Source organism: Hippoglossus hippoglossus, chromosome 23, assembly GCF_009819705.1.
Source record: "Hippoglossus hippoglossus isolate fHipHip1 chromosome 23, fHipHip1.pri, whole genome shotgun sequence".
Classification (NCBI taxonomy): domain Eukaryota; kingdom Metazoa; phylum Chordata; class Actinopteri; order Pleuronectiformes; family Pleuronectidae; genus Hippoglossus; species Hippoglossus hippoglossus.
The window spans coordinates 14,835,160-14,859,469 of record NC_047173.1 but is presented as its reverse complement, the minus strand read 5'-3'; the positions used below and the strand labels follow the sequence as shown (position 1 = coordinate 14,859,469).

Sequence of the window (24,310 nt, the reverse complement as noted above, 5' to 3'; positions counted from 1 at the left end):
GCTCTCACTGCAGTCCAGTCCCTCTGTTTTGTAGCCGACAGGTATGAAACCTCGGCGAAGCTGTAGCTTTCCCTGCAGGTTTAATAAAAATCGATGATTCCTTTTTGCACATCATCGTATTAACTGAGCTGTCATTTGCATCGCTGCTGCCGCTGCCTTGAATCTTTTGCCATCAGGGCTCTCAGGAGAGAATTGGCCAATGCCAGACATCATTGGCGTTTTGCCAATGGCGAAAGCATCAGGTGCATTGCCGTCGGCATCTTTCAGAGGAGAACCTGACAGAAAACTGTAAAACTTCCTCCCTGCGCAGTAAATTATCTGTTATCGTGCACCTCGCTGCATAAATCTGCATATTAACAGGGCGAAATGCCACGACGCTCGGCTGCAGCAATCTGAGAACAAAACATGACACAGACATCATCTCTGCTGTCTGCGCTTCCTGATAGATGATCTGATTAGGCTTTTCAACAGCTTGGGACACATTTGCATATGAGGTAACTTACATCATACAGAAAGAAAATTACAGAAAGAAAATTGCAGGAGGAAATCATACAAATTCCCTTAACCAGACATCATTAATAACTATAAAAAGGATTTCAGTGTGTGTATCAGTACAGGTTCATCACATTAAAACACTCACACTATGATAACACTGATAACCCTGATAATTTAATATTTTACAGTCACTTTCATCTCTACAACTGAGCAGATTAGTCTTTGATGGAAAAGTGCAACGTGACTGATTCTCTCTCTTTTATTCACGCTGAGAAACTGATGGACACCCACTGACTTGAGAAGCTGCAGCGTTTCTTCAGTGTTTTTAAAACTCAAGTCAAACATAGAAGACAGACGCTGATCCTGGGCCTGCCTGCTGCTGTGTCAGTCCTGATGTAATCTTGCTCAGTGAGCCGGATCAAGAATGTGATTTATTCTTCGGGCGGGCGGCGAGCAGAGCCTCCAAACAGGCGAGTGTTCGCTGCATGTGGAGCTCAGCTGAGTGGTGGAGAGGTGGAGAGGTGGAGAGCCCATAGGAGCTGCCACAGTTTTGTATAAAGTAGGTTAACGGTTCAGCCCAGTGCCTCACACGCTCTTGTTCATGTACAGTAAAGAAAAACATCAGAAACCAATATGGTTGTGTCATGATTATTGTTTTTTTACGCCACTGTTTCCTATTTCATCTGTTTGGCTCAAAATTCAGGGTCCAGACGACATTTTGGCAAATCTCTGTTACGTTTCTGTAGAATGAGAAAAATCATTCGACATCTCACTTGATTTATGACATCGGTAAATATCTTTCCAAGGAGTTTCTCTAGTTTCAAGTCTCCAACACAGCATGGTGGTCCTTTTGTTAAATTATGGTCCCATTGAGTCCGATAGACGACGAAGCCCGGTGTGTTTTCATTGAACCTCTGTGTCTGTGTCCCTCTCGTCAGAAACCGGCTCAGCCATCACCTCCACATGTATCGGTCTGGGGAACTCACTCACGCCACCTGCAGGCCAGGCTGGAAAACCTGTACCAGGATACAATGGTGAGAACTACAAGTGTGGACCCAAACAAACACCTGCCTATAAACATCCAGCTTGTGTATTTCTACATTTTCATATTCTAGTCATCATTTTAAATGTATTTAAATCCCCTGGTTAAAGATGTGTACACATAAATCAAAAAGGACTCCTTGTAATTCCCTGCAGAGGATTTAATAAATTCGCTCTTCCAGTTTTTGCCTGTGTGTAGTAACACCACCTCTGAATGCGAACCTCCGTGTGCTCTCCCCCTTCCTGCAGTCACGGTGATCGATGATGACATGCAGGAGGTGAAGCCAAGAACCCTGGGAAATATAGTGGTGAGGTAAGTGAGTGGAGGATTTTAACAGCCTTTCGCATTTTAAAATGTGACACGGGAAGCATTCTGCACACTAATCAAATTTAAACTCCTCCTGTCTTTCAGTCATTAATCCTAATAATTCACTTGTGTATCAGACTCACACATCAGGCCGTGTTTTTTGTTTTTTGATGTCAGAGGAGAACGTGTGTCGACCTGCAGCCCGTTCTGCCGCCTGCTACCTCCAGTATCTGTCCTCACGCTCCAACTCAATTTCTCTGTTCTCTGCAACTGCTGTTGTTGAGTCTGTGCCAACAAGGGAGGGGGGGGGGCTTTCTAGGGAATCCACGCGTAGGGTGCATCCAGGGATAGCGACAGGTAGACACAGCTGTCTTACTGTACGTCCTCCCCGTCGCCATAAAGTCTGATAAAGCTTTGAATCAAAGAACGGGGGCTGGCACAGAAGTCATATTCAATATTTGCAAAGAGCGAGGGTAGCTTGGAGCGAAAGGAAATATCGACTTGGGTCACCGCTTTTAAGGTTCATGTGTTTTAATGCAAAGTAAATGTTGATTTTGTGGCATTTATTGATGCAAGTGGAGCTTTTGTTTGTATTTATAGTACCTGTGGACGACTGAAATGAAAAGCAGCTTAGGATAGAAGGTATTTTGTCAGTTTTGAAGCAAGCAGCATTGTAGACGAGTGTAGATTTTACTATCACCCTCCTCCAACAGGAAATAAACATCAGAAATAAGTTATTTAGGTGTGAATATTTTATTTGTAGTGAAATCAATCTGTGCAGAGACGTGTTTACAGCTCCGACTGGAAATGGAAACCTCTCGGTCAAGAGTCTGGTCGAGAAGAGGGCGGATTACTTGTCCCTGGATAAACAAAACACTGAGCGACTTTGCTCTCCTGTGTGTGTGTGTGTGTGTGTGTGTGTGTGTGTGTGTGTGTGTGTGTGTGTGTGTGTGTGTGTGTGTGTGTGTGTGTGTGTTAGTGTGTGTGTGTGTGTGTGTGTTAGTGTGTGTGTGTGTTAGTGTGTGTGTGTGTGTGTGTTTTGGTGTGGTTCTGGTCAAGTGGAGGCAGCATGTCGACCAATTCAACTGTCGTGAAACAGTTAAACAGAAAAATCTGGGAACATTTCAACAACCACATAGAAAACATGATTTACTTAAGAGTGATATTGAATGAATTGAATTTGTCTCGCTCCCTTCAGACTTCCTCTTCCACCCGGCGCAGCCCTGTCCCTCTGGCAGAACCAGAGTCTGTTTAGAGAACTCTACTTCACCAAGTTCCCAGTAAGTCGGTTAATCATTCACTGACAATCAAAAGTGTTTATTACATCAAATAACCTGAACAGTAGTGACTTCATTGGATTCATCACCAGGAAATATAGAAATAGAAGCTCAAGTTACAGGATATAAACTGTTGGAGGATGGGTAGTGATACAACGTGGTGAAAGGTGGCCCTCTAGTGTTTAAACCCTTCCATTGCAGAACTCCTGTCTTATGTGAGGATCTGGAGCTGAATGTTTCAGATTCTAATTCTGTTTCCACCGAAGCTACGACCTCGTGAACTTCAGTTAAGTCAACGCAGCGTCTTCCTCGCTCTCTCTCCATCAGGGTTATTATGACACCATGGACGCAGGCTTCATGGACGACGAGGGTTTCCTGTACATCATGTCCCGGTCGGACGATGTCATCAACGTGGCAGGTCACAGGCTGTCTGCCGGAGCGTTGGAGGAGGTAGGAGAACGACTACAGACACAAAGCTCTCCCCCCCCCCACCCACCCCATAATGCGTCTTTGAGGTGTTGTCATGTCTGTGCCTGTGTTTGTGTAGTCTGTGCTGCAGCACCCTGCGGTGGGAGACTGTGCTGTGGTCGGTCTGGAGGACGCTCTGAAGGGTCACGTTCCCTTGGCCCTGTGTGTGCTCAAGAAAGGTGAGAAGCTTATAGCACTGATTTGTATTGTGTAGTTTTTTAAATTACACTACGAGTTTTTCTGCAACATGTCCATCTCTATAATACAGGGTTTAAAAATCACTATAATCCTTGTGTTTGATATAACGTGTCTGTGTGTCTCAGGCGTTCAGAAGAATGAGGAGGAGATCGTCAAACAGATGGTGACGCTGGTGAGAAACAACATCGGACCCGTCGCTGCCTTCAGGAAAGTGCTCTTTGTGCGAAGTTTGCCGAAGACGCGCTCCGGCAAGATCCCTCGGTCCTCTCTGGCCAATCTGGTCAACGGGAAACCCTTCAAGGTACCGCACAGCTCTTCGGATGTAGCCTTGTTCCCATCAGCTCCAGCTCTTTTTAAATCGAGTGCCACAGGAGGAAAGTGGTAATAGTGTTTGAACAGTACATTTTTTTTTATCCCCTGTGCAAATATTTACAGTTGCTCAGAGTAAAGCTCATTAGGAGGGATGATGGTGCATTAACGGTCCCGGCACTTATTAAATAGAACTCAGGGCTGATTTGGGATTTCATCCCTTAACAGTTAAGGACTTAATATAGTATAATGTAGTTTTGTTTAAAGGAGAGTTTTCATGGATGCAGCTTTAGAGAATCTATGCAAAAAATATAATTGACTTCCCGAATTGTTCAGTTATTACTTCAATTTGGTGCCAATTAGCAGGTTGTGATAGCTTCATTTCCTTTTTTCAAATTAGCCTTGTACTACTTTCTCTGGCACAGATCACTCCGACAATCGAGGACCCAGAAGTTTTCAATGACATCGTGGAGCAGGTGGAAAAAGCCCTGAGACCTCGTGGGGCCTGAATTCATTCATAAAGGGGACGAAAGAGAAAAACTGAGGTCGGCAACGTGAGAGGAAGCGTGTGCACGTGTTGTGCACAGGGACACTCACGCAAATATGAACTTAAGCTGACACACACAACTTTTACCTTCTTTCCTGATTTGACCAACACCAACTCCATGCTGCAGGGTTAATGTTTCCCTTTGTAACAATGAAATGAAATCGTTTTTTAATGTAATCTGAATCATGATGTAAACTATGCTGTATTATAGGCTTTGCATATTCATAACTAACAAATAGAAGCAAGTTACAGCTGCTGTTTATACAATATGATACTAAATGAATGGACTCCTCGTTCACTGACAGTTTTTTTATTGACAATGAAAATTTGTTTGCTCACCACTTAGTTTTTGACCAAAGTACAAGAAGTAATAAATAAAAATTAAAAAAACATGGGAGACAAAATAAAATGGTTTTCGTCATTCGTGCAAATCGAAAAAGATGTAAAAATAACTCAATGGGCGTAAGACGTTGTTTTTGTTTTGTCGTCCATCATGAAATAACCAAAAGACAGATGGATAAACGGGGCCGTACGATAGGTCGCCCCCGGACACTTCCGACAGAAAAAACAAAGAGTCAACAGTTACACCAAGGTCACAGCAAGAAACAGGTTTTTCTTTTTCTCGTTTTTAAAAAGTCACCTCACTTCCACATGGTCATATACACTCTACGCACACTATGAGCTGAAGCGGTCTGTCTTTCAGTTATTTCATCTGTCCTGTGAACGGACTGTCGAGAAGGCCAGCTTGGCTGAGTGTGTGTCTGTGCGTGTGTGTGTGTGTGTGTGTCCTTTTTGTGTTATTGTCTCGCCTGACGAAACGTACAGTACAACAAGTGACAGGTTCTACAAATGACCTCCTGCTTCTTCTTCTTCTTTTGTTTATTTTTTGTGTGTGTTCTCTGAGAGGAAGTTTTTTTTTGTGCAACTGCGGAGAGCAACAGCATCTCTTCGTTTTGTCCTTGGCTACTGAACGAGTCCGTTGAGTTGATGCGGTTGTATCAAAGTGCTTGTTGTGTCGTTTCCAGTGCGTCGACGCGTTTCCTCGTTTGAAATGCTCCTTGTGTGACGGCGAGTCCGTAAGAAAGGTTGATGGTGCCAGGAATGTAGTGTTCTTGTTCACCACTAGAGGGCAGGCTCTCGCACAACAACATCCAGTCTCTTCCTCTCGATGGTGCAGCGAAGGTTTTTTTCGTCTTTATAATCGTCATCATCAGCACAATGAAAAAATAAAACCATATGTACAAAATGGTCTAGGAAGGGACGGGGACGGGGGGACTATGGAGACAGTTTGAAGAGCAGCATATATTCATCTATGGTCCACTAAATGAGGTGGCAGGGACAATTTTTTTCACAAACTCTGAATATCTTTTTTTATACATAGATGTGTGTGTATATATATTAAAAAAATGGCATATTTATATTAATTTACAGATAACCTACACATCTCCTGTAGAAGAAATACACAGTACGTTATGCTTTGACAAGTTACTGTACATGTAAAAGGTTAGAAAGGGGGAGAACGGGGGTGGGGGGGGGAGTCAGCAGCCTGCGGGACAGTTTAGCACCGGCAGCTGGTGCCTACATCACGGGGAGGGGGGGGACGGAGCGGACAGGAGGGGAGGGGGGGGGGGGGGTTCAGAGAGGAGAGCAGGGCTTCTTGGCAGTGCGTGTCGTCAGAATGGTTTGTTCCTCGGCGGGGGGGGGTCGGCCCGTCCAGCAGCTCCACAGGCAGCTCTCCGTTCAGAACTGAACCTGAAGGGGAAACACAAAGACTTTCAGTGAGTCTGGAAACCTCCACTGACAAGGAAACGACAGGAAAGTCATTTAACTTGTGGTAGTTTGTTGCTCGTTATTAGTTGTTAGTCCAAAATATGACACAGTACTACAACAGTAGGTGGTTAGACTTTAGAGTAACTCCTAAGCCCAAAGCAGAGGACGCTAGGTGTGGATGAGATATCAGTCGACAGTGTGTGTGTGTGTGTGGGCTGGAGGGACAATTATCGGGGGGGTATCACACTACTCAGCCTTCCTGGGAAAGCTTCTGCCGGGATTCAGGAACAAGAGAGGCTCCAACTAACAGGAGAACCCCCCCCCGGGACAGACCCAGATAAACCCTGACTCATCAGGCCTTGGAACGGCCCCAGGATCCCTGAGGAGGAGCGGGACACGTGAACCACCTCAACCGGACTGTGAACAACCAACTAACAGTGAGTAGAGGATGATTCAGAATCCTTAGGGACCAAATGAAAGCTGCGTTTCCCGTGTTTTGATTGTTTTCCGGTTCGGGACAGAAATAAGAAATCTACTGACAGCATCGGATGGGACTCGACGACACAAACATGCTCCTCTAGGAAAAACCCAATTGGCCCTTTGCTCCTGTGCAGTAGCTGAGAGGAAAGCTGTGTGCTGTAATGTGTGATGTTACATACAGTGTACAGTTTAAGGTGCCTCTCCTCCTCCTCTCAGCAGGAATAGGTTCTCACCGTGGAGGTGTCCAGCCGCTGCACCGCAGAGGATCCGACTGCAGGGGGAGACAGCGAGAGAGGGAGAGATCGTTAAGCTTCGGCGTTACGGCTCTTGCCGCGTCAGATGGACTCAGAGGGAGAAGGAAACCTTCCTCCACTTGGTGACCACCTCAAACACGAGGAGACAATCCTCCACAGAACGAGTGAGATCACACACAGAACACTTCTTCCACACAACAGAGATTATTCATATAGAAACAACCTTCAGCAGAGAAAACCAGGCATCACACACTCAAAGGAGGTTTTAGTTTTGAGTGGACACCACCAGCGACACGGTTTTAGTGTAGTTGTGGACATCACAGACCAGGGGGCACAGAGAATAGAGACGGGGGGGGGGACACCTTGTTAGAGAAGAACACTGGCTCAAATCAGAACTGCTGGATGATCTATATTCATGTATCACAACTTGTGTGGAGTAAATTAGTAAAGACACAGTTGCTAATACACTCTGCATCCGTTTAAAGGTTATTTCCAGTTTATTACAACTTCTGTCTTGAGTTTGACGTTTTATTCTTGACGTTAAAATAAAGAAGCAGTCGGACAAAGATACAGGTTTTAAACTGCGTTGACAAATTAATTGGAAGAACAAACTAACAGAGCATTGGCACGTACGTGTTAACGCTCGACTTCCAGTCTGACTGCTTGTGTTTCTTGCTCTGTCTGTTAAAGATAATGTTGCTGTGCTCCCAGAACAAAACAACAACTGGAAGAATGAACTTAGTTGCAATAATCTAAAAATGATCCTTTATTCCAAGCCCCTTTCAGCCAGTGTCCTCTTAACATCAGGGGAACAAGGAAACGACACAAACGCTCCGTTTGAGTTCTTGAAACATCCAAGACGTCGCCTATGTAAACCTCCTGATTCAGGCCAACTTACATAGCGCCGCTCAGCCACCGTTTGTTTTGCTGCTCAATTTCTGTAACTTCAAGGGTTACAGCAGCAAGCATGGGTCGTAATCCATAACTTGACTCACTAGCTTTCACCACCGGGGGGGGGACTAGACAACAACTTTTTTTAGCAACTCTGCAAGACAACACCCTCGGAGTTGGATAGAAGAGAGATTGAAGTAGACGGGTAAGAGAAGAAAGATGAGGGTGAGAGACCAGGAAGAGAATTAAAGACACAGCAGGACAGTGGTTGGCAGAGACCATGAGAGGAGGAGGGATTATATGTAGAATATTAATAATACACGCAACTGGGCGAACAAGCCCGGAATCTTCATTGGGACATATCTGACCTTGATACCAGTCCAAATACATGTCGTCAGGACTGTCGTCCAGCGCCTCATAGAGGACTGCGGAGCAGCCGTCACAGAGTCAGAGGGAACAAGAGACATGGTCACAAAACGGCGAGGAGCAGCAACCCCTGTGTTCAGCTGTGCTGTTTTGTTGCTAACTTTGAAAGACAACCAGCTTTAACTATTCACAACCTACATATTGATTTTGACTTAAACAGAAAAGGTGCAGGTGGAGGAACTCACCCTCAGGGGGCAGCCTCCGAGAATGAGCAGACGTGGTGAGACGGAAGCCAGCAGGGAGCGTCTCCGCTGATCCGGGCATCATACTGATACCGTGGACGTCTCTGTGCGGGAACTGTCGCCTCCACGAGGGACCGCGGAAATCTTTGTCGTCACACTGACCCACAAAATAAAAGAAATCACTTGTTTTCAGATTGTATAAATACAGTCGGCATATTGTTTCACCTCTGCTTCGGCAACTGGAAACAGTTCTGTTCTTGCAAATCTTTTTTAAAAGTATTTTCTGTCCTTTAGCCAAATAGTTTCTCAGTAAAAGTAAAGATTTGTCCTCTAATTAGGACAATTAAGATGAATCACTTATCAAAGAAAGGTTTAAATGCACAGACTTTGATTTACTGTTGATATTTACTGTAGAAATCTAGTTTCGAATCATTGATGTGACACATTTTGAGACTTTGAGAAATCTTGGGTCACTGTAAAGTTAATTGAGACGCACAGTAGAGTTTCAGCATCTTTACCGATGGACATGAATAATCCAGAACTACGATACTGACTGGACAAAGATGTGCAGACTCCCATCATTAAACAGATGCATCATCATCATGAGAAATCACCGTCTGACACTGTCACTTAAATACATCATTTATTCTTGTGAGTGTGAGCTAATAAATTACGTTTTGACCCCCTTGAATATCAATAAGGTCAGTGAATACATAATAATTGCAAATGCTCCGGAGTGACGGACACGGGCTCAGTTTGCTCTGACACTTCACCTCGTCCAGCCTCCGGTCGGTGCCCAGGGCCAACAGATTATTGTACTCTCGCTCCAGAATCTGACGTGCCTGAGAGGAGAAGGAGGAGGAACAAAATAAAAACACACAATCAACTCGGCTTTCACAACAGGGGGGGTTATTTTTAGCGTTATTTGCACTGCGTATCTATTTTATCCGAGTGTGGAGGAGCAGTGAGGACTCGCGGGGCAGAGCGCCAGAGTGACAGTTGGCAAATCGGCGTGTTCTGATTTAGACCGCACCGGCTTCTGAGGGATGATAACATACTTCTATTTCTGGACTGGAGGTGGTGACAGAGGATATTTCTGTCCATGTTCAGCACCTTAAATCGGGCTAAAAAAAAACTCTCCCTCACTGTGAGGGTTTTATGCCCCACCTGTCTGAAAAGCTAAGGGAAATACAGATATACTTTATGATAAGTATGGAACCTCTAAAGTCCAGACAAGTTATTTATCTTTTGTGTACAATCTAACTTACTAAAAATGATTGTGTGTCTTTAGGGACTTAAGATGTACGCAGCCACAATGATGGAGAAAACTTAATTAATACAGTTTCATTTTCATCTTGAAATGAAATGAAATATTCCTGCTGCTTCTGGTTCGGAGACAAACAATTAATTAATTAAACCGACATCAACTACTTCCCACAAGGTAATTATCTCGTGTGTGGAATGTATTATAAATATCACATTAAGTGGCTCTGCAGTGAACGGACTCAAGTACCTGAGTGTTTTGATTGGGGATCTGGAGGAGCAGGGCCAGGCTGGTGTAGTCAAAGTTGTCGTCCAGGGCGACCAGGGCTCCGTGCACGCCGCTCTCCAGCAGGATGTTGGCATAGTCCCTCAGGCCGATGCTCTGCACCCAGCGGATCACTCGCTCGTTGCTCCACACCAGCACGTCTGCAGACACGAGGATACAAAAATCCCATTTCAATCTCCCTCTTAGACATTTTTGATGTGCTACTGTTATTGAGTTATCTGGGTTCCACTGGCCTCTCATCTCGTGCTGGCTGTGCTCCCGGCGTCTCTCCAGCTCCTTCCTGTCGTAGTTGAGCTTCTTCAGACCCATGATTCCGTACTGTAAACTTGTTCTGGCATCACAAGAAGCAAACACAGAGTCATGTGATTGGAAATAACTTCTTAGAATTAAAACTCCCTCATCCTACTCTCTGAAATCCATTCATGCTTTTCTTTCTCAGACAGTCGCCCTGAGTCATGAGTATACCTGTGGAAGCTGTCCACCATTTTGAGGTGCACCCTCAGGTCCTTCTTGGTGAGGTGGTCCAGCATGCGGGCGTCCACCAGGCACTCCATGAAGTAGCTGCGGTACTGAGGTAGTCCGAGACTGGGCAGCCACTCGTTCCCTATCCACTCATGGTTCATGTCGCCATAAGCCAGAGTCTGAGAGGAGACGCACGTCAGGACACATTCAGAACCTCGAAAGAAAACTCTTAATTGATGTGTGAGTAGAAACGGGGTTCTCGTACCTGTGCCCAGCTCCCCTCCTCAGAGTCTGATTTCTGGTTGAAACACAAGGACAAGACAAAACAATGCCATGTGATCATTCTGTGACAAATCCTGCAGCTGCAACCAAACCAACAACACGGTGCATGCTGAATTTAGGGTTATCGCCAATTCAAGCAGGGTGGGTTTTACGTTGCTACAGCCGGATATATGCTGCACAACACTATAATGTTACCCAGTGTCGAGTTGGTCGTCTAACTCCTACGTCTATAAGAAAACCAGACGACGGAAGAAACTTTCCTCTTCCCAAACCTTGAAATATCCACAAGCAGCTTTCAAGACACAGTAAATAGCTCGAGGGAACTGTTGAGTAGAGGAAAAAGGGAGAAATAACTCAGACCTAAATGGCGTCTGAATTGGCCTCGGGGGGCCTCTCTTACTCTCAGATGTTGTCTGACCCAACAGTTTGCATTTTGGGAAAAAAGGATCCTAATGGACTAAAATGCTGTCCCTGAAAAAAGATGGTACAAGATTGGCTTTTAGGTTTGTTGTTCCTGAAACCAGAGAGGAGGTCCAGAATATCTGCCGGACGTCAATAATACATGTTGATGTCTACGAGATGGCATTGAAATAGGGTAGTAGCCTATATGTCATACATTCAGTCGTGTATTATAATTAAAACCCAACATAACGACAGTTTCTTACCCTCACTACGGATGGAAAAACCTAAATACTCTTTGTTTTCATTTGTGTTTGAGTTAAGTCTTTTTTTCTGTTGAAACAAATCCTGCATTTCACGTCTAGCTTCTTCAGGATGACTTATCAGAGCTGGATGTAAAGAGCAAGAAGCTTTTAGAGATCTGCTGTATGTTGAGTTTGTGTTTTTTTGTTTGCGTTTTATCAGCTTAGTTAACAGGATCAAACTTATTCTGAAATAATAAAGCTGTACATACATAGAGCTTGTGTGTATCGTTAAAAACAGGAGCGTTTCTAGGGACTACAGGGGCTCCAGGCAAAAGGAACCTGGGGGGCCCTTCATTGAACCTCGATAATTATGAAGTGTTTGTCAGAAGGTCAGTGACGTGGGGCCTCGTTAGGAGGTTTCTGACCGTGGTGTCGTTGCAGTCGCCTGTAAAAAGCTGAATTTAAGGAATCAGCCGCTCTTGGGGCCCTTCTCAGCAGAAGTTGCCTGCTTTGCAACAACACCTCATTAAACAATAGGCTTCTAAACCTAAACTTCCTTAAGTTTTAAAGTTGACTAGATCCATGTCCACAGATCACCGACGGGGTTAATCCAATGCGTGCATCCTCAGTCGGTCACCACCGGGGCCAGCTTCATTACGTCCATTTAATATGAACACACACACACACACGACTGGTAGAGAAGGGGTGAGGGGGGTGAAGGACACAGGGGAACTGACCGTTTTGGAAGGGGCTGCCATGGTCTCCATCTCCTCATGGGTCAGCCATACATTGCCTGACGCCTACAGGGGGCAGAGCCCAAGAGACAGAGCAGCAGCAGCAGCAGCAGCAGCAGCAGGGTTGGTAGTAGAGGTCCGGCAGGAGGGGCAAGCAGTGTTAAAGAAGAAGAGCAGCACCACTGTAAGCCAATAGTGTTAAAGCATCACAGTCAGATGATGACCTGGCCCCTGAACCCACCGGGGGTCAAAGGGCAAATACAGAGAAACCAAAAAAACCACAAACAGTACCGGGCACGGGAAACATCTTCAGCTACAGACTGTGCAGGACGAACACAGATAACAAAAAGACAGTGGCCATGCACAACGAGACAGACCGGATGAGTTAGTACAGAGAACGTCGACACACACATGAACCACACACGTGTTCCTCTGCAGCTGGGAAGGTCCTTTCACTCAAATTACAGAGAAACAACCTCGACTCTAGTGGTGTTAGCCATGACGTCGTATTTATCTCTATCGGCCACTGAGGATATTTGTGATTGTTGATTATTAACCAATTGGTAATGTCATAGAGAAGCCCAAAAAGTTTTACTGTTTAAAAAAAATAAACACCGTCCTACCATTATGTCCTAATAGACGGATATAAGACAGATGTCCAAAACATGGCGGCAAAATCCCAGAGTTCACAGATTTTTCCTTTTTGTAATTTGTGTGAATAACCCTTTAAATGCTTATTCTACGATAATTATTGTCCACGTTGTTGTGTCATCGCAGCGGCGGTCAAGATGCCAGAGACTGTAAATAAAGATGGACGACAAATGGCCCCCCCTGGTGGCTGGCTGCTGTATAAGTCATAAACCCTGCCTCCTCCTCCATGTTAGCAGATGGGACATCGACCAAACTAAAAAAATGGAAGCTCACGTCATTTTCACACTGATGTACATGTGTTCATGTTTCTGTTTAGTTTTGTTTTACGTCATGATTGACAGCTGGGACTGACTCACGATTGGTTGAGCTTGTGTATGGGCGGGACTTTGACACCGAGGCTCCACACCACGATCTCGCATAACAGAAATATCTTTGCTTCGTGTTTGTATAGTGGGAGGAGGCAGAGACATGTCGTCCATCTTTTTTTTTTACAGTCATTGGTATGAACAGTATAAAGGTGCAGCCACAGACATGGTGGACTTAATGCACGAGGGGGTTTCTGAACGAGCGATTCCTTCCCCTCTCTCAGTTTCCTACTCGGACAAACACTACAAGGTCAGTTAACTCCCTGCGTTAAACGCACGGGGGGGGCTTTGATTGTGACAACAGGCAGAAGCCCCGTCACGGTCGGGGGAGTTTGTCGCATGCTCTGAAATGAAAATTTCGTGAGGTGGGGAAAGTGGAGCCAAGTGGCAGAGGAGAGGGTGAGGCAAAGAGAGGGGGGGACACGGGGGAGGAGGGTGAGAGAGAACCAGGAGCTTGTGAGTTATGGCGGCTACATGCATAGATGTGATTGTTAAAAAGAAAACTTCTCGGTTTATATATATATATAAGAGCACAGAACGTGTCGTGTCTGTGATGTTTGGTCTGTGCCCCTCCAGTATAAAGCTCATTCGTCCTCGCTCCGCTATCGTTAAGGAACAGCAGAGTCCTTAGAGACCACGTGCAATTACCATGACAACAGGGAGCAACTGGAGAGCTACACACTGGTGCAGTGTTTTACACACCGGGCCGTTCAGCGACTCCCACTGTCATACACAAGCACTGACTGCTGGTATATAAATACGAGTATCGCTGACACGTGGGCTGGGAGTTTATTATTATTGTCATTACGTCGGCGCGGCGCCGTTCACTTCCTGTCACCCACCCACTCGGGTGTCGCCCATGTGTGCGGGAGTCGTGCATGTGAGCGGAGAGGACGTTCAGTCGCGAAAACATTTGGCAGAGCTGCTTTGGAGGAAGAAATTAAACTGTGGTTTACATTAAACATCACCTGCCTGTTAGCTTAGCATGAAGAGACTAAACTGTGACTCAATGCACCGACACGTCTAAAGCAAACTAATAAAACATTGTTTAAACTCCTTTATCCAGATTAAACAAAGGAATCCATCTTCACTTCTCTTACACGTATCATTGATTGACCTTGTCTACTTTCAGAGAAGATTTCATCCAGTGTTTGTTCTTGTGATTCAGAGTTTTATGGCGCTACTTAAAAACTCTCTCCGTCTTATTAGAGGTTGGAGGACAGTGTGCACACAAAGTCAGCGATTGGACTTTATCGATCGTTCCCCGACAAAGTTAATAACTATGTTATTGTCAATAAAGAGAATATGAAAAAGATATGGGCTCTTTAGGAGGTGGTGATAGAAGGATGTTTAATGAATGTTTGGACAGAGCCGTTTCTCATCTTCCACTCTTAATGCTAAGCTAAGCTAATCAGCCTCTTATTGTAACTTCTACCAAGCAAATTTCCCAAATTATTCTCTGAAAGACTCAAATGAAACCTCTCCTTCCTCCAAATGACTCCTGCTCCAGTGAATGTTTCTGGACGACTGAACTTTCTCTCTGTGTCCGTCACGTTTTTTTCCCGTTGGACTCACGGTTCTCGAAGTGGGCGGGGCTGAGGGGCTGGTGAGGGACACCATTTCCTGGATGGCCAGGCGGAGTTTGAGCCGGTGCAGCGGGTTGCTGATGCCGATCTCCCTCTGGATCTCGGTGTCGGAGAGCGCCGACATGATGGCGCCGCTCTTCACGTTGGCCCGGCACGCCGCCACGTACCACGCCGGCATCCCCAACCACAGCTTTACCACACAGACGGGAGAGGAAACAAAGGAGACACGGGATGTTGAGTTTAGTGAGACTGAAACTGGATAAATTACAAATAAATATTTTTAGCTAAATTTCAGATAATTCTTTCCCTTGATTGTTAACATGCTGTTTCATGAAAAGAAAATAATTGACTTTTAAGAAAATATAAATATATTTAATTAATTGAAGTTCAATCATTAATTCTAGACAAAGAAAAAATTACAATTAAAGTGAACATTTTTAAAAGGAGTAGAAATGAAGTGTTAATTTTTTAGAGTCCTATCCCTTCCTTATTAACTATCTCTGGAAACACTGAATTCTTATTATCTAACATTAAAACAGTCTGTTATGTTGTTATAAAATACTTAAAGCTGTAAATATATATCCATCAGGTATATTAATCTCATTTAACTCGATGCTGAATGACTAACAATCGTGGGAGATAAATGGGCTCATGATTTGGCTCGTGGCTGTACGTCCTCCTCTCAACATTAGGGGGCAGTAGTGTTTCTACATGTTTCCTTTTTCTACTCCAAAACTCATCACTAGTTGTTGGAGTATCATTTTGATTCATGACCAGTGAAGTTCGAACTCTCATTATTGTAACTATAAACTCAAAGGATTGCAGCAGCAATGTAAAAGAGCTGCGATGAATAACGAATGATTTTTCTTTTCTTACCTCCAGCCAGGCGACGACAGTGGGGCCGTCCCATTGGGCGAAAGGTAAACCCTTCCTCCTGGCCTCCTCCAATAGCTCGTGTCTGAGGGCGGGGCACAGAGGAGAGCAGGTGTGAGCACGTGAAGCTGTGCATCGTCATAAACACACATTTAAAAACCACATCATCTTCATCCCTCATTCAACATCCTCATCCCTGCACGGTGTGAAAACCTGCAGCAGCGACACCGTGTGTGTGTGTGTCTGTGCACACGACATGAAAGAGAGCAAGAGACTCACACACGTTTCATCGGACATGAAGAGCTGGACAGGGCATTGTTTTATCATTCATCCCTCGAGAGTGGAGCACACACACACACACACAGACACACACAAACACACACACACACACACACACACACTCAGATACACAAACACACACTGTGGCTACACTCAGACACACACACAGGCTTTGCTTTACTTAAACATCTCTGACTACATTGTCCCCGTCATACTCTCAAATTACTTTATTTTTCAAATTTGAGAAGAACACAATCCAACCTGGTGAGGATCATTTGTGCATTTGTCATGAATTTGAATTTTGTGAATCAAAATAAGTATTTTTTAAGGGCAGTGATCAGTTTTTAGTTACTGTACGATGACAAATATTACTTTCAGCTGTATCACAGAAAGAATATTAAAATAATATCTGCCTGTGTTTATTGTGTACATGGTATCTGTATCTGATTTATGTTTCTGTACGTGCTCTCCGAGTGCCCTGCTCGTATTTTCTATGTAAATTCTTTAAATCTACATATATATATACACAAATGGCTGAAGTTGTGTGTGTGTCCTCTCTTAACGTAAACACAACACACACACACACCAGCAGGACACTGTGCTCCAGTAGCTGCTCATCCCAGTTCAGCCACTCAAGACTTATTCTGCTGAGAGAGATTTTTCTTTCGCTGCACTGTTACTTTGCAGTTTGTGAATAATGCAGCAGGGCTTTTTTTTAAAAGTAACTTTTCCTCTCGTTTCCTGGGCTCTGCTCCACGTCCCCCCCCCACAGCAGGTGCTGAAGTGTAACTGGAGAGGGGAGATGTTTGTCTCGCCTCCCTTTCGAGAGCCGACCTGCTCGACACGATGCAAATTGCACCTTATCGAGGACGAGCGGCGAATAGGCGCTCGGTTGCGTCGAATCCTCCCACACTCGCAGGAAACTGATAAACAGGCCTGACAAGCTGAGGACACACTCACACCCACACACAAAAACAATGCCACTTCTTATTCTATTTAGTGAACACATTTCATAACGGATAAAAAAAAACTGAGCCAACAACCCATTCCCTGAGTATGTTGTCAAAGATCTTGACAAATGGAAGGAGTGGGCTTTCGTAATAACATGATAACACGTAGCGCTCGCGGTGAAAGGCCACTTAAATACAGGTGACGGGAGAAACGTGTTCATCCAAACACAACCGGGTACATTCACTGTCTATCGTTGGGGGAGATAGCTCATGTTTTATGTTCAGGTCGGGTCTAATGCATGGAGAAATACATCCACTGAACATAGCTGGGGGGAGAAGGGGAAGTAAGGAAACAGTTATGATAAAATCATACAAACAAAAACCACATTCCCATAACCAGAAAATGCAGCTGGTTATTTCACACAAATAGAGAGAGAAAGACACGTATAAGGAGAGGAAGACATTCCGGGGTTTGAAAAATTGGACCCCAGTGTGTGTGTGTGTTTTTTTTTTTTTTTAGCGGCGGCACATTCTCTGTCCAGCCAAGGATGCAGCTGCGGAAACTGAACTGTAGAAAGGGGGGGAAGAAACGTCTTCAGATGGTAAATGAAGAAAGAAAGAAAGAAAGAAAGCAATGGTGTTGTTAACAGCCATGGAGGAGAGAGAGAGAGAGAGAGATAAGTAGATAAAGAGACGTCAGCTTTGGCACTGGTCATTCAGGAGAGGGGGGGGGGGGGGGGGGGGGGGGGGGTAAGGGGAGGGGGGGTGGCGACAGGATGTGGCGGACAGACAGGAGAGATGGCAGACAGGGCGGTATGGCTGAGACAGTTTTCATTATCCAGGAGCTCAGTTTCACATCCTCACAACTTACCCGCTTTTGTAAGAGTCAGAGGGTGATGAGAGGGAGAGGAGGGGGAGGAGGAAGAGAGTCAAAGAAGAGAGAGAGAGAGAGAGAGAGAGAGAGAGAGAGAGAGAGAGAGAGAGAGAGAGAGAGCGACGGGGGGGAGACAAAAGTACACACATGTTAATGAGTTAATTGGCATTTTAAACCGCGTGGATCTAGACAAAAAAAAACGCACACACTCGCACGCACTCTCGCACACGTGGACGTCACAATGGAGGGCATTCGTTTGCAGGAGCATCTGTAGACCAGTCAAAACACGTTGTCTTCTACAATGCAGTCCCGACCACGTCTCGTGCAGCAGAGGAAATGAGGAATGCACCGGAAACACAGCAAGGCCCCGCCCGCCCCTACCCCCCCCTCGCCGTCCATGACCTCACATTCAAATGTTTTACATTCACATATTTGTGGTTAAAGGGAGGAAAACAAAAACAAAAAACCACAATGAGACCACAGCGGTATTGATCGACCCCAAGATGCTGAAATGGAAATAGTGCAGGCAGCTTAATGGCATGCAGCGTGGAGGAGGCGCCAAGATGCAAGATGGCGGCGGCGGCGGCGGTGGGGGCGTGGCCTTAATCCCCAGACACTGCTATGAAGGAAGTCGGCGCGGTGGAAGAGAAAACAACACGTTTGTCAACATAGCGGACGAACAATACTCGCTATTGACCGACTACACCGGGGGGGGGGGGAGGCAAAGTTATTGGTCATGACAAGTCAATGTGCACTTCGAGCAAATGACATCCATCATTTGGCACTAGGGCAAATGCACGCACACACACACACGCACACACACACACACACACACACACACACACACACACACACACACACTCCGTCTGAAAGATAGAGAAGAGATATTCCCCCCCGTTTTCTTTCTAGAGGGCAGAACACGCCCGACCTGGCAGCGAGCGGAATCTACGTGTTGGGAAACAACCTCCAAATTGACGAAGTAGCTTTGTGAGATTAATTGTCTTCTCTGCTCGGGATCAATACTCTGACTTTGGCTGTGCGTCTGAACACAGTGGAGCTGATCTCTGCTCCTGGATGCTGGTCCGGCTTCGGCCGCTCTATCGAGTCGGCTCCCAGTGTTGTGGTGTTACATATAGTCAGAGCACAGCCATGTTCACGCACAGGAGGACGTTAAGAGGAACAGGAGGTGGACAGACGCTAAAGCTACGATTTGTTTATCCTCCAGCCGGATGACCTCCAGACATGATTCTCCTCAATATGATGAGCCACTATTAAAGAGACTCGACTGCCAGGGGGACATTTGTGTTCTGAGGACCACTGAGAAGGGGCGGGGGTCCACTTGAATGACAGCTTACTTCTTTTTCATCCTGCGGTCCTTCTCGGCCTGAGTCCCCAGCTTCCCCAGGCCCAGGTCCTGGCCGGCCATGTCCGGGTCCATCATGGTTGCTGAAAAAAGAAGAACGCAGGTTGTTTTGAGACGTGCTACGTGAATAAAGAGATAATTATAAAACCTCCGAGAGCAGCACTCACCATGTGGATCCACCATGACATGTCTGTGTGCCATGTGAGCCATTCGGCCTTTCTCCTTCTTGCCGAACAGCCGCCCGATGGACGACTTGATGCCCTTCTTCTTCGGCTGCTTGTGGAGGGAGTCTTGGCTGCTGGCGACGCTGCTCAGGGCGCTGGCCTCAGCCTCCAGGGAGGCCACGATCCTGAGGACGACCACGAGCACGAGACGACATGTTTGAGAGGCGATTTCTCAAAAGGTCACAACGTGTTGATAGATGATGAAAACAGACGTTTCTCAGCCCTTTAAACCTCCATGTTTTTTTTACATTTCTGCTTCATACTGTTCTCTGCTCTGCAGTTTTACATTTCTAACCCCGATGAGCTTATTCCTCCGTACAGCTGACACCTACCCTCGTGCGTCATTGTGCGAGGAGGCTGGCAGTGTGTGTGTCATTCGGACTGTGCGTGGCGTTGGAGGGGGGGATGTCTCACACTTGATGGTGGCCTTGTCCTCGTGGCCGTCCTCGTCCACCGCTGCAATCTGGGAGACGAGGACACACAGAAATAAATAAACGAAACATGAGTCTAATGAAGCATCTTATTTATCCAGTGAGTGACTAGAAAGAACTCGTGGTGTAACGGTGTCACATTAAAAAATCACAAGACGCACCTTTCTCCTGTGTTTCCTCAGATCACTGGGCTGTTGGATGTGAAAAGGAAAAGACAACCGTCAATATCCTCACGTTAAAGAAGGGACAGAAACAAATGAGAGACGATTGGCTCGTTGGTGTAAACATCATGAACCATTAGATGCTCGTGAGCCTTCAACTAATACCAGAGCATCAATTCACAGATCGATACGAGAGGGACGGACGCAGATTGGACAACAAATCATTTGACCGATCGATAAAATCACATTCCTTTGAGAGACGCCTGGAAAAAAACAAAGAGCTCATCCCCTCTCATCCTGGGATGTGGAGGCGTGTGTGGATATTTTTATCTTTGCGGTCTTCCCCCCTTGTTGGGCTCATGTGGAGCGTTTGAGCCTCGGGTCATTGTAGAGAGGAACTCAGATGATTGTCTATTCTAAGAGATGTGTGTGTGTGTGTGTGTGTGTGTGTGTGTGTGTGTGTGTGTGTGTGTGTGTGTGTGTGTGTGTGTGTGTGTGTGTGTGTGCACGCCACCACCCTGTGACACCTGCACGATGACAGCTGACGGAGCAGAACACTTTCTGTTCACGACTTTTCTCTGCACGCGAATTTAATGCAGCAAGTCTTCAAAGATTAATGTCTTTACTGTACAGCCGAGCACGCAGAGAAACTGTAAACCTCAGACAGGAGAGCGGCACGCGCTGCACGGAAGATCTACTGATGAACTCTCTGACCCTATACTGTGACGTCTTTTACCTCAAACTTCACTTCATAGTGTAATATGGCGTCAAAAAGCACATAAAAAGCTCATAGCATATATACTGTAGCTCCTTAAATCCCCACAATCCAAGAGGGTCTGAAGAAGATTCTGATATTCGGTCAGAAACACTCGACACTTGTTTGGAGGGACGACTGCGACATGAAACTCACCAGTGTCATGACCCCCATCCGCTCCATGTCCCGAGCAGGACTCCGGGGGTCGAGTTTGGGGGTGGAGTGTCCGCTGGGTGGGGAGGAGGAGGCCAGTGAGGAGGCAGTGGCCGAGGCAGTGATGGAGGCTCCGTATTGGTGCATTCGGGCCAGGTTGAGCCCCTCCAGGCTGACGCTGGCCACGCGGTTCTCGATCTCCTCCGCCCGCAGCTCCGTGGACTCCTTCTCCTCCTGGATCAGCCTGGGACACGGAGAGAGGAGGAGGAGGAGGAGGAGGAGGAGGAGGAGGAGGAGGAGGAGGAGACGTGGTGAAAAGCTGTTATTGTAAATATCTTAAACGGCTGAAATATAAATGATGTGATGTGGTGTTAAGCTGTGCATCATCCTGGATTAGACTGATCAGTAACACCATGACCGAGTTTGATCTACAAGAGGCTTTGGATGTGGATTCCTGGAGATTTGCATCTAATTCCAGTAAATGAGACAAACTAATTAAAGTCCACAGACAAAACAAAAGAGGCTGGAAGTCAGGTCATTAGTTTTTAACCCTTCCCCGGGTCCAGGTTCGTAATTAGCCGAGAGCTCAGCACCAGGGATCCAGGATCGCTATCTGCCACCAGGTCTGAATTAAAGCTTCCTGAGACTTTGTCTGTGTAGATCAGCGAAGAGCAACCGGCACATTAAGAACCCTTGAAATAAAGAACTCAGTGAAAATGTGCCCGAGGTTATGAATATGTAGCAGCGCATAATTACAGCCTTAACAAGCAAGAGGCAGATCGCACTTCCAGAGACTCAGAGTGCAACAGTGTTCGCTTCAGTGATAAGAAATGTTATTTACTGACGAAGAGAAAAGTGAAAACTAAGAATGAAAATATAAACATCTCTAGAACATACGATCATAACGCTGCAGGTTTCTTTCTGCTTCTGGAGGCTCTGACATTAACTAGTGTTATGTGATACTAGAAGTACACATTTTGAAGCCAAGGATGAGGTGTACAAGTACTGCAAAGACGTAATAATACTACATAATAACACCTCAATGTCAGAAACATGAATCCCAAAGGGCTCAGCTTTTTGGGACACCGTCTTAAAACCACATCACGTGCTAAGTGGATTTGGAGCAAAATGGATTAGGAACACAATAAGTAAAGGAAGCAGATCACGTCTGGCGATGCGGCTTTTTATATTTTAACTTTATACCGAATCTCCTTGTTGATGGCGTCCAGCTGCTCCTGCAGCATCATGGCCAGAGTTTGTGCGTCGGAGTGGCCGCTGGGCGAGAGCATGTCCATGGAGCTGAACATCGTTTCCCTGTCGTCGTCGTCGATGTCCGACATCTCGGTGTCGCTCTCGAAGTGGTGACCGCCCAGGACGCCGAGCTGCTGTGAGCGCCACTCGTGCTCGCCCAGAGATTTGGCCTGAACAAGACAAACATGGACGGACTATGAACATCGTAGTACATAAATAAACTGCAGAATCCTGTTTATGTTGCATATATTTTTGCTGTTTTATTATCTCTTTTATTCTCTCTTATTCTATTTATTAAAATCTCTCTCAAATACACATTTTTACAGCTGTGCTTTCTCCTAGTTCTCATCTATTTTAATCATTTTATAATGTTTCATTTTAACTTCTTGTTTTTACTGTTTTCTCATCTGTAACTTTTTTTATTTCTGTATCTGTGCTGTAATGATGTGTGATCTTCGAATGTATTTTTAAGCGTTTCCTATTGTTCGCCTGAGTTTTTAAATTGTAAAGCACCTTGCACAAGATTTTAGAAACTTTACCAAAGGTTAATTATTTTATCACACAGGTGACTTTTCTCTCAGCAATTTAATCTTTACAGCCTCAGGGTCACAAGGCGATTTCTACGAGCTGCACCAGCATATAACCAGTAAGAGTAGTAGAAGAAGAACAGCGATGGGGGGGCAGACACCACGGACTCGCCGTCCTCACCTTGGTTTCACGCAGACCCAGCCGACCTCTCCTCGGCCGGCGGATGACCTTGGCCGAGCGGTAGTGGTCCGACTGGGTTTCAGCCAGAGATCCCAGAGAGAATCGAAGCTCGGTGGACGTGTCCAGATGAGACCTGAGGGACGAGAGACACCGAATCTCGAGTCAAATTCCTGTTCAGATCCTAAACCAGGATTTTGCAGACAGCCTTACCTTGACAGGGTGGGGTCTGTGAGGGAACCTGTCCTCAGTCTGAACTGGTCGATCTCCGATCTCAGTTTCTCAATCTCCTCTGCCAGATGCGTCTGGAAATAACAGGTTAACAACATGTCAGTGTGTGTGTGTGTGTGTGTGTGTGTGTGTGTGTGTGTGTGTGATTACAGTGCGTCAGCCAGCAGTCATTAGTGCATGTCAACAGTGTCGTGGCTCAGAGCTTGTGGAGCTGATTAAATTCATATTGATGAAACTGACACTCTGATTCTTTCTCTGCTGCTTATGAAATTCATCTCATTAACCCCCCCCCCCCCCCCAGTGCGAGAGGAGCTTATGAATATTCAGCAGCAGGTTTATAAAAAATTTAACTAACTCAAACAACCAACCTCATTATTTCCCAGTTATTAAATACTTGATTAAGTCGACCTCGTGTAAAATGATGAGAAAACATCAACCTACTTTTTCGTGGATGGAGTCCTCGTACTGTTTCCTGTAACCTTCAGAGTCCTGGATCAACACGTTCTGTGACGAGCAGCGGAGAAAAGAAGAGGAGGTGAGGAAATCCAGCCCTGACATTTAAATTTAAAGAACTGATCTCTGTTCGTTTGTATATTGAACCTTCTCCTCCAGAGCTGCCATCCTCTCCTTGAGGTGAAGCTGCAGCCGCTCGTTGGACTCGGTGAGGAGTCGGTCCACCGTGTCCGACAGCCGCTTGTTGTGCTCCTCGTTCATCTTCTCTCTCTGTCGAGCCTGGAGGCAGAAATGTAGACGGATTTCCACGTAAGATATACAGACTTTAAGATTATGCGGCAACAATTAAGCCCTTAGCTGTGCCAAATACAACAGAACAGACTTAAAGTATTGAAAACAAATTATTATGTCATAAAAAGCAGAGGAAGGCTTAAAGAACTGAGAAAAATTGAGGAGTAAAAAACATATTTTCAGCTTTATATTCCCGTCAGTAATCTCGCCGCGCTGCTTTAAAAGACTGAATCATCTTGACTTCTTATTGTACAGCATGAAGAAGTCGTCCATCTTTATTTACACTCTATGTTGTGAAAACTGTGTTTATCTATGTAAAACGTGACCACGATCACGTGAAACCATTCTATCAGCAGAGTGTGACAGACAATGATTTGGTGAAGGTTCATCGGTGTCGCC

At 45.6% G+C, this 24,310-nt stretch overlaps 2 protein-coding genes across 17 annotated transcripts in view; one reads left to right on the top strand and one right to left on the bottom strand.

The window, feature by feature from the left end:
* acss3 (acyl-CoA synthetase short chain family member 3) overlaps positions 1 to 5,051 on the top strand; it is a 31,095-nt gene extending 26,044 nt beyond the window's left edge. The window contains exons 10-16 of the mRNA XM_034579050.1: positions 1,434 to 1,529; positions 1,786 to 1,849; positions 3,042 to 3,123; positions 3,448 to 3,570; positions 3,668 to 3,767; positions 3,912 to 4,087; positions 4,521 to 5,051. Of these exons, the coding sequence (XP_034434941.1) occupies positions 1,434 to 1,529; positions 1,786 to 1,849; positions 3,042 to 3,123; positions 3,448 to 3,570; positions 3,668 to 3,767; positions 3,912 to 4,087; positions 4,521 to 4,604 (725 nt within the window). The 3' untranslated portion in view covers positions 4,605 to 5,051. The remainder of the gene's footprint in view (positions 1 to 1,433; positions 1,530 to 1,785; positions 1,850 to 3,041; positions 3,124 to 3,447; positions 3,571 to 3,667; positions 3,768 to 3,911; positions 4,088 to 4,520) is intronic.
* ppfia2 (PTPRF interacting protein alpha 2) overlaps positions 4,937 to 24,310 on the bottom strand; it is a 119,879-nt gene continuing 100,505 nt past the window's right edge. For 6 of the 16 annotated variants that reach the window (XM_034579034.1, XM_034579035.1, XM_034579038.1 and 3 more), the window contains 21 exons: positions 23,768 to 23,899; positions 23,609 to 23,671; positions 23,150 to 23,241; positions 22,940 to 23,072; positions 22,184 to 22,401; positions 20,984 to 21,224; positions 20,074 to 20,103; positions 19,814 to 19,944; positions 19,425 to 19,606; positions 19,250 to 19,340; positions 17,892 to 17,894; positions 15,795 to 15,876; positions 14,908 to 15,108; positions 12,320 to 12,382; positions 10,922 to 10,954; positions 10,660 to 10,835; positions 10,428 to 10,525; positions 10,159 to 10,334; positions 9,419 to 9,487; positions 8,649 to 8,802; positions 7,885 to 8,462 (listed from right to left, as the gene is read on the bottom strand). In XM_034579034.1, coding sequence (XP_034434925.1) covers positions 8,041 to 8,462; positions 8,649 to 8,802; positions 9,419 to 9,487; positions 10,159 to 10,334; positions 10,428 to 10,525; positions 10,660 to 10,835; positions 10,922 to 10,954; positions 12,320 to 12,382; positions 14,908 to 15,108; positions 15,795 to 15,876; positions 17,892 to 17,894; positions 19,250 to 19,340; positions 19,425 to 19,606; positions 19,814 to 19,944; positions 20,074 to 20,103; positions 20,984 to 21,224; positions 22,184 to 22,401; positions 22,940 to 23,072; positions 23,150 to 23,241; positions 23,609 to 23,671; positions 23,768 to 23,899 — 2,790 coding nt within the window. In that variant the 3' untranslated portion in view covers positions 7,885 to 8,040. Of the gene's footprint in view, positions 6,395 to 6,979; positions 7,164 to 7,884; positions 8,463 to 8,648; positions 8,803 to 9,418; positions 9,488 to 10,158; positions 10,335 to 10,427; positions 10,526 to 10,659; positions 10,836 to 10,921; positions 10,955 to 12,319; positions 12,499 to 14,907; positions 15,109 to 15,794; positions 15,877 to 17,891; positions 17,895 to 19,249; positions 19,341 to 19,424; positions 19,607 to 19,813; positions 19,945 to 20,073; positions 20,104 to 20,983; positions 21,225 to 22,183; positions 22,402 to 22,939; positions 23,073 to 23,149; positions 23,242 to 23,608; positions 23,672 to 23,767; positions 23,900 to 24,310 lie in introns of those variants that run through there. The other 10 variants (XM_034579044.1, XM_034579048.1, XM_034579042.1 and 7 more) reach the window with 9 other exon arrangements.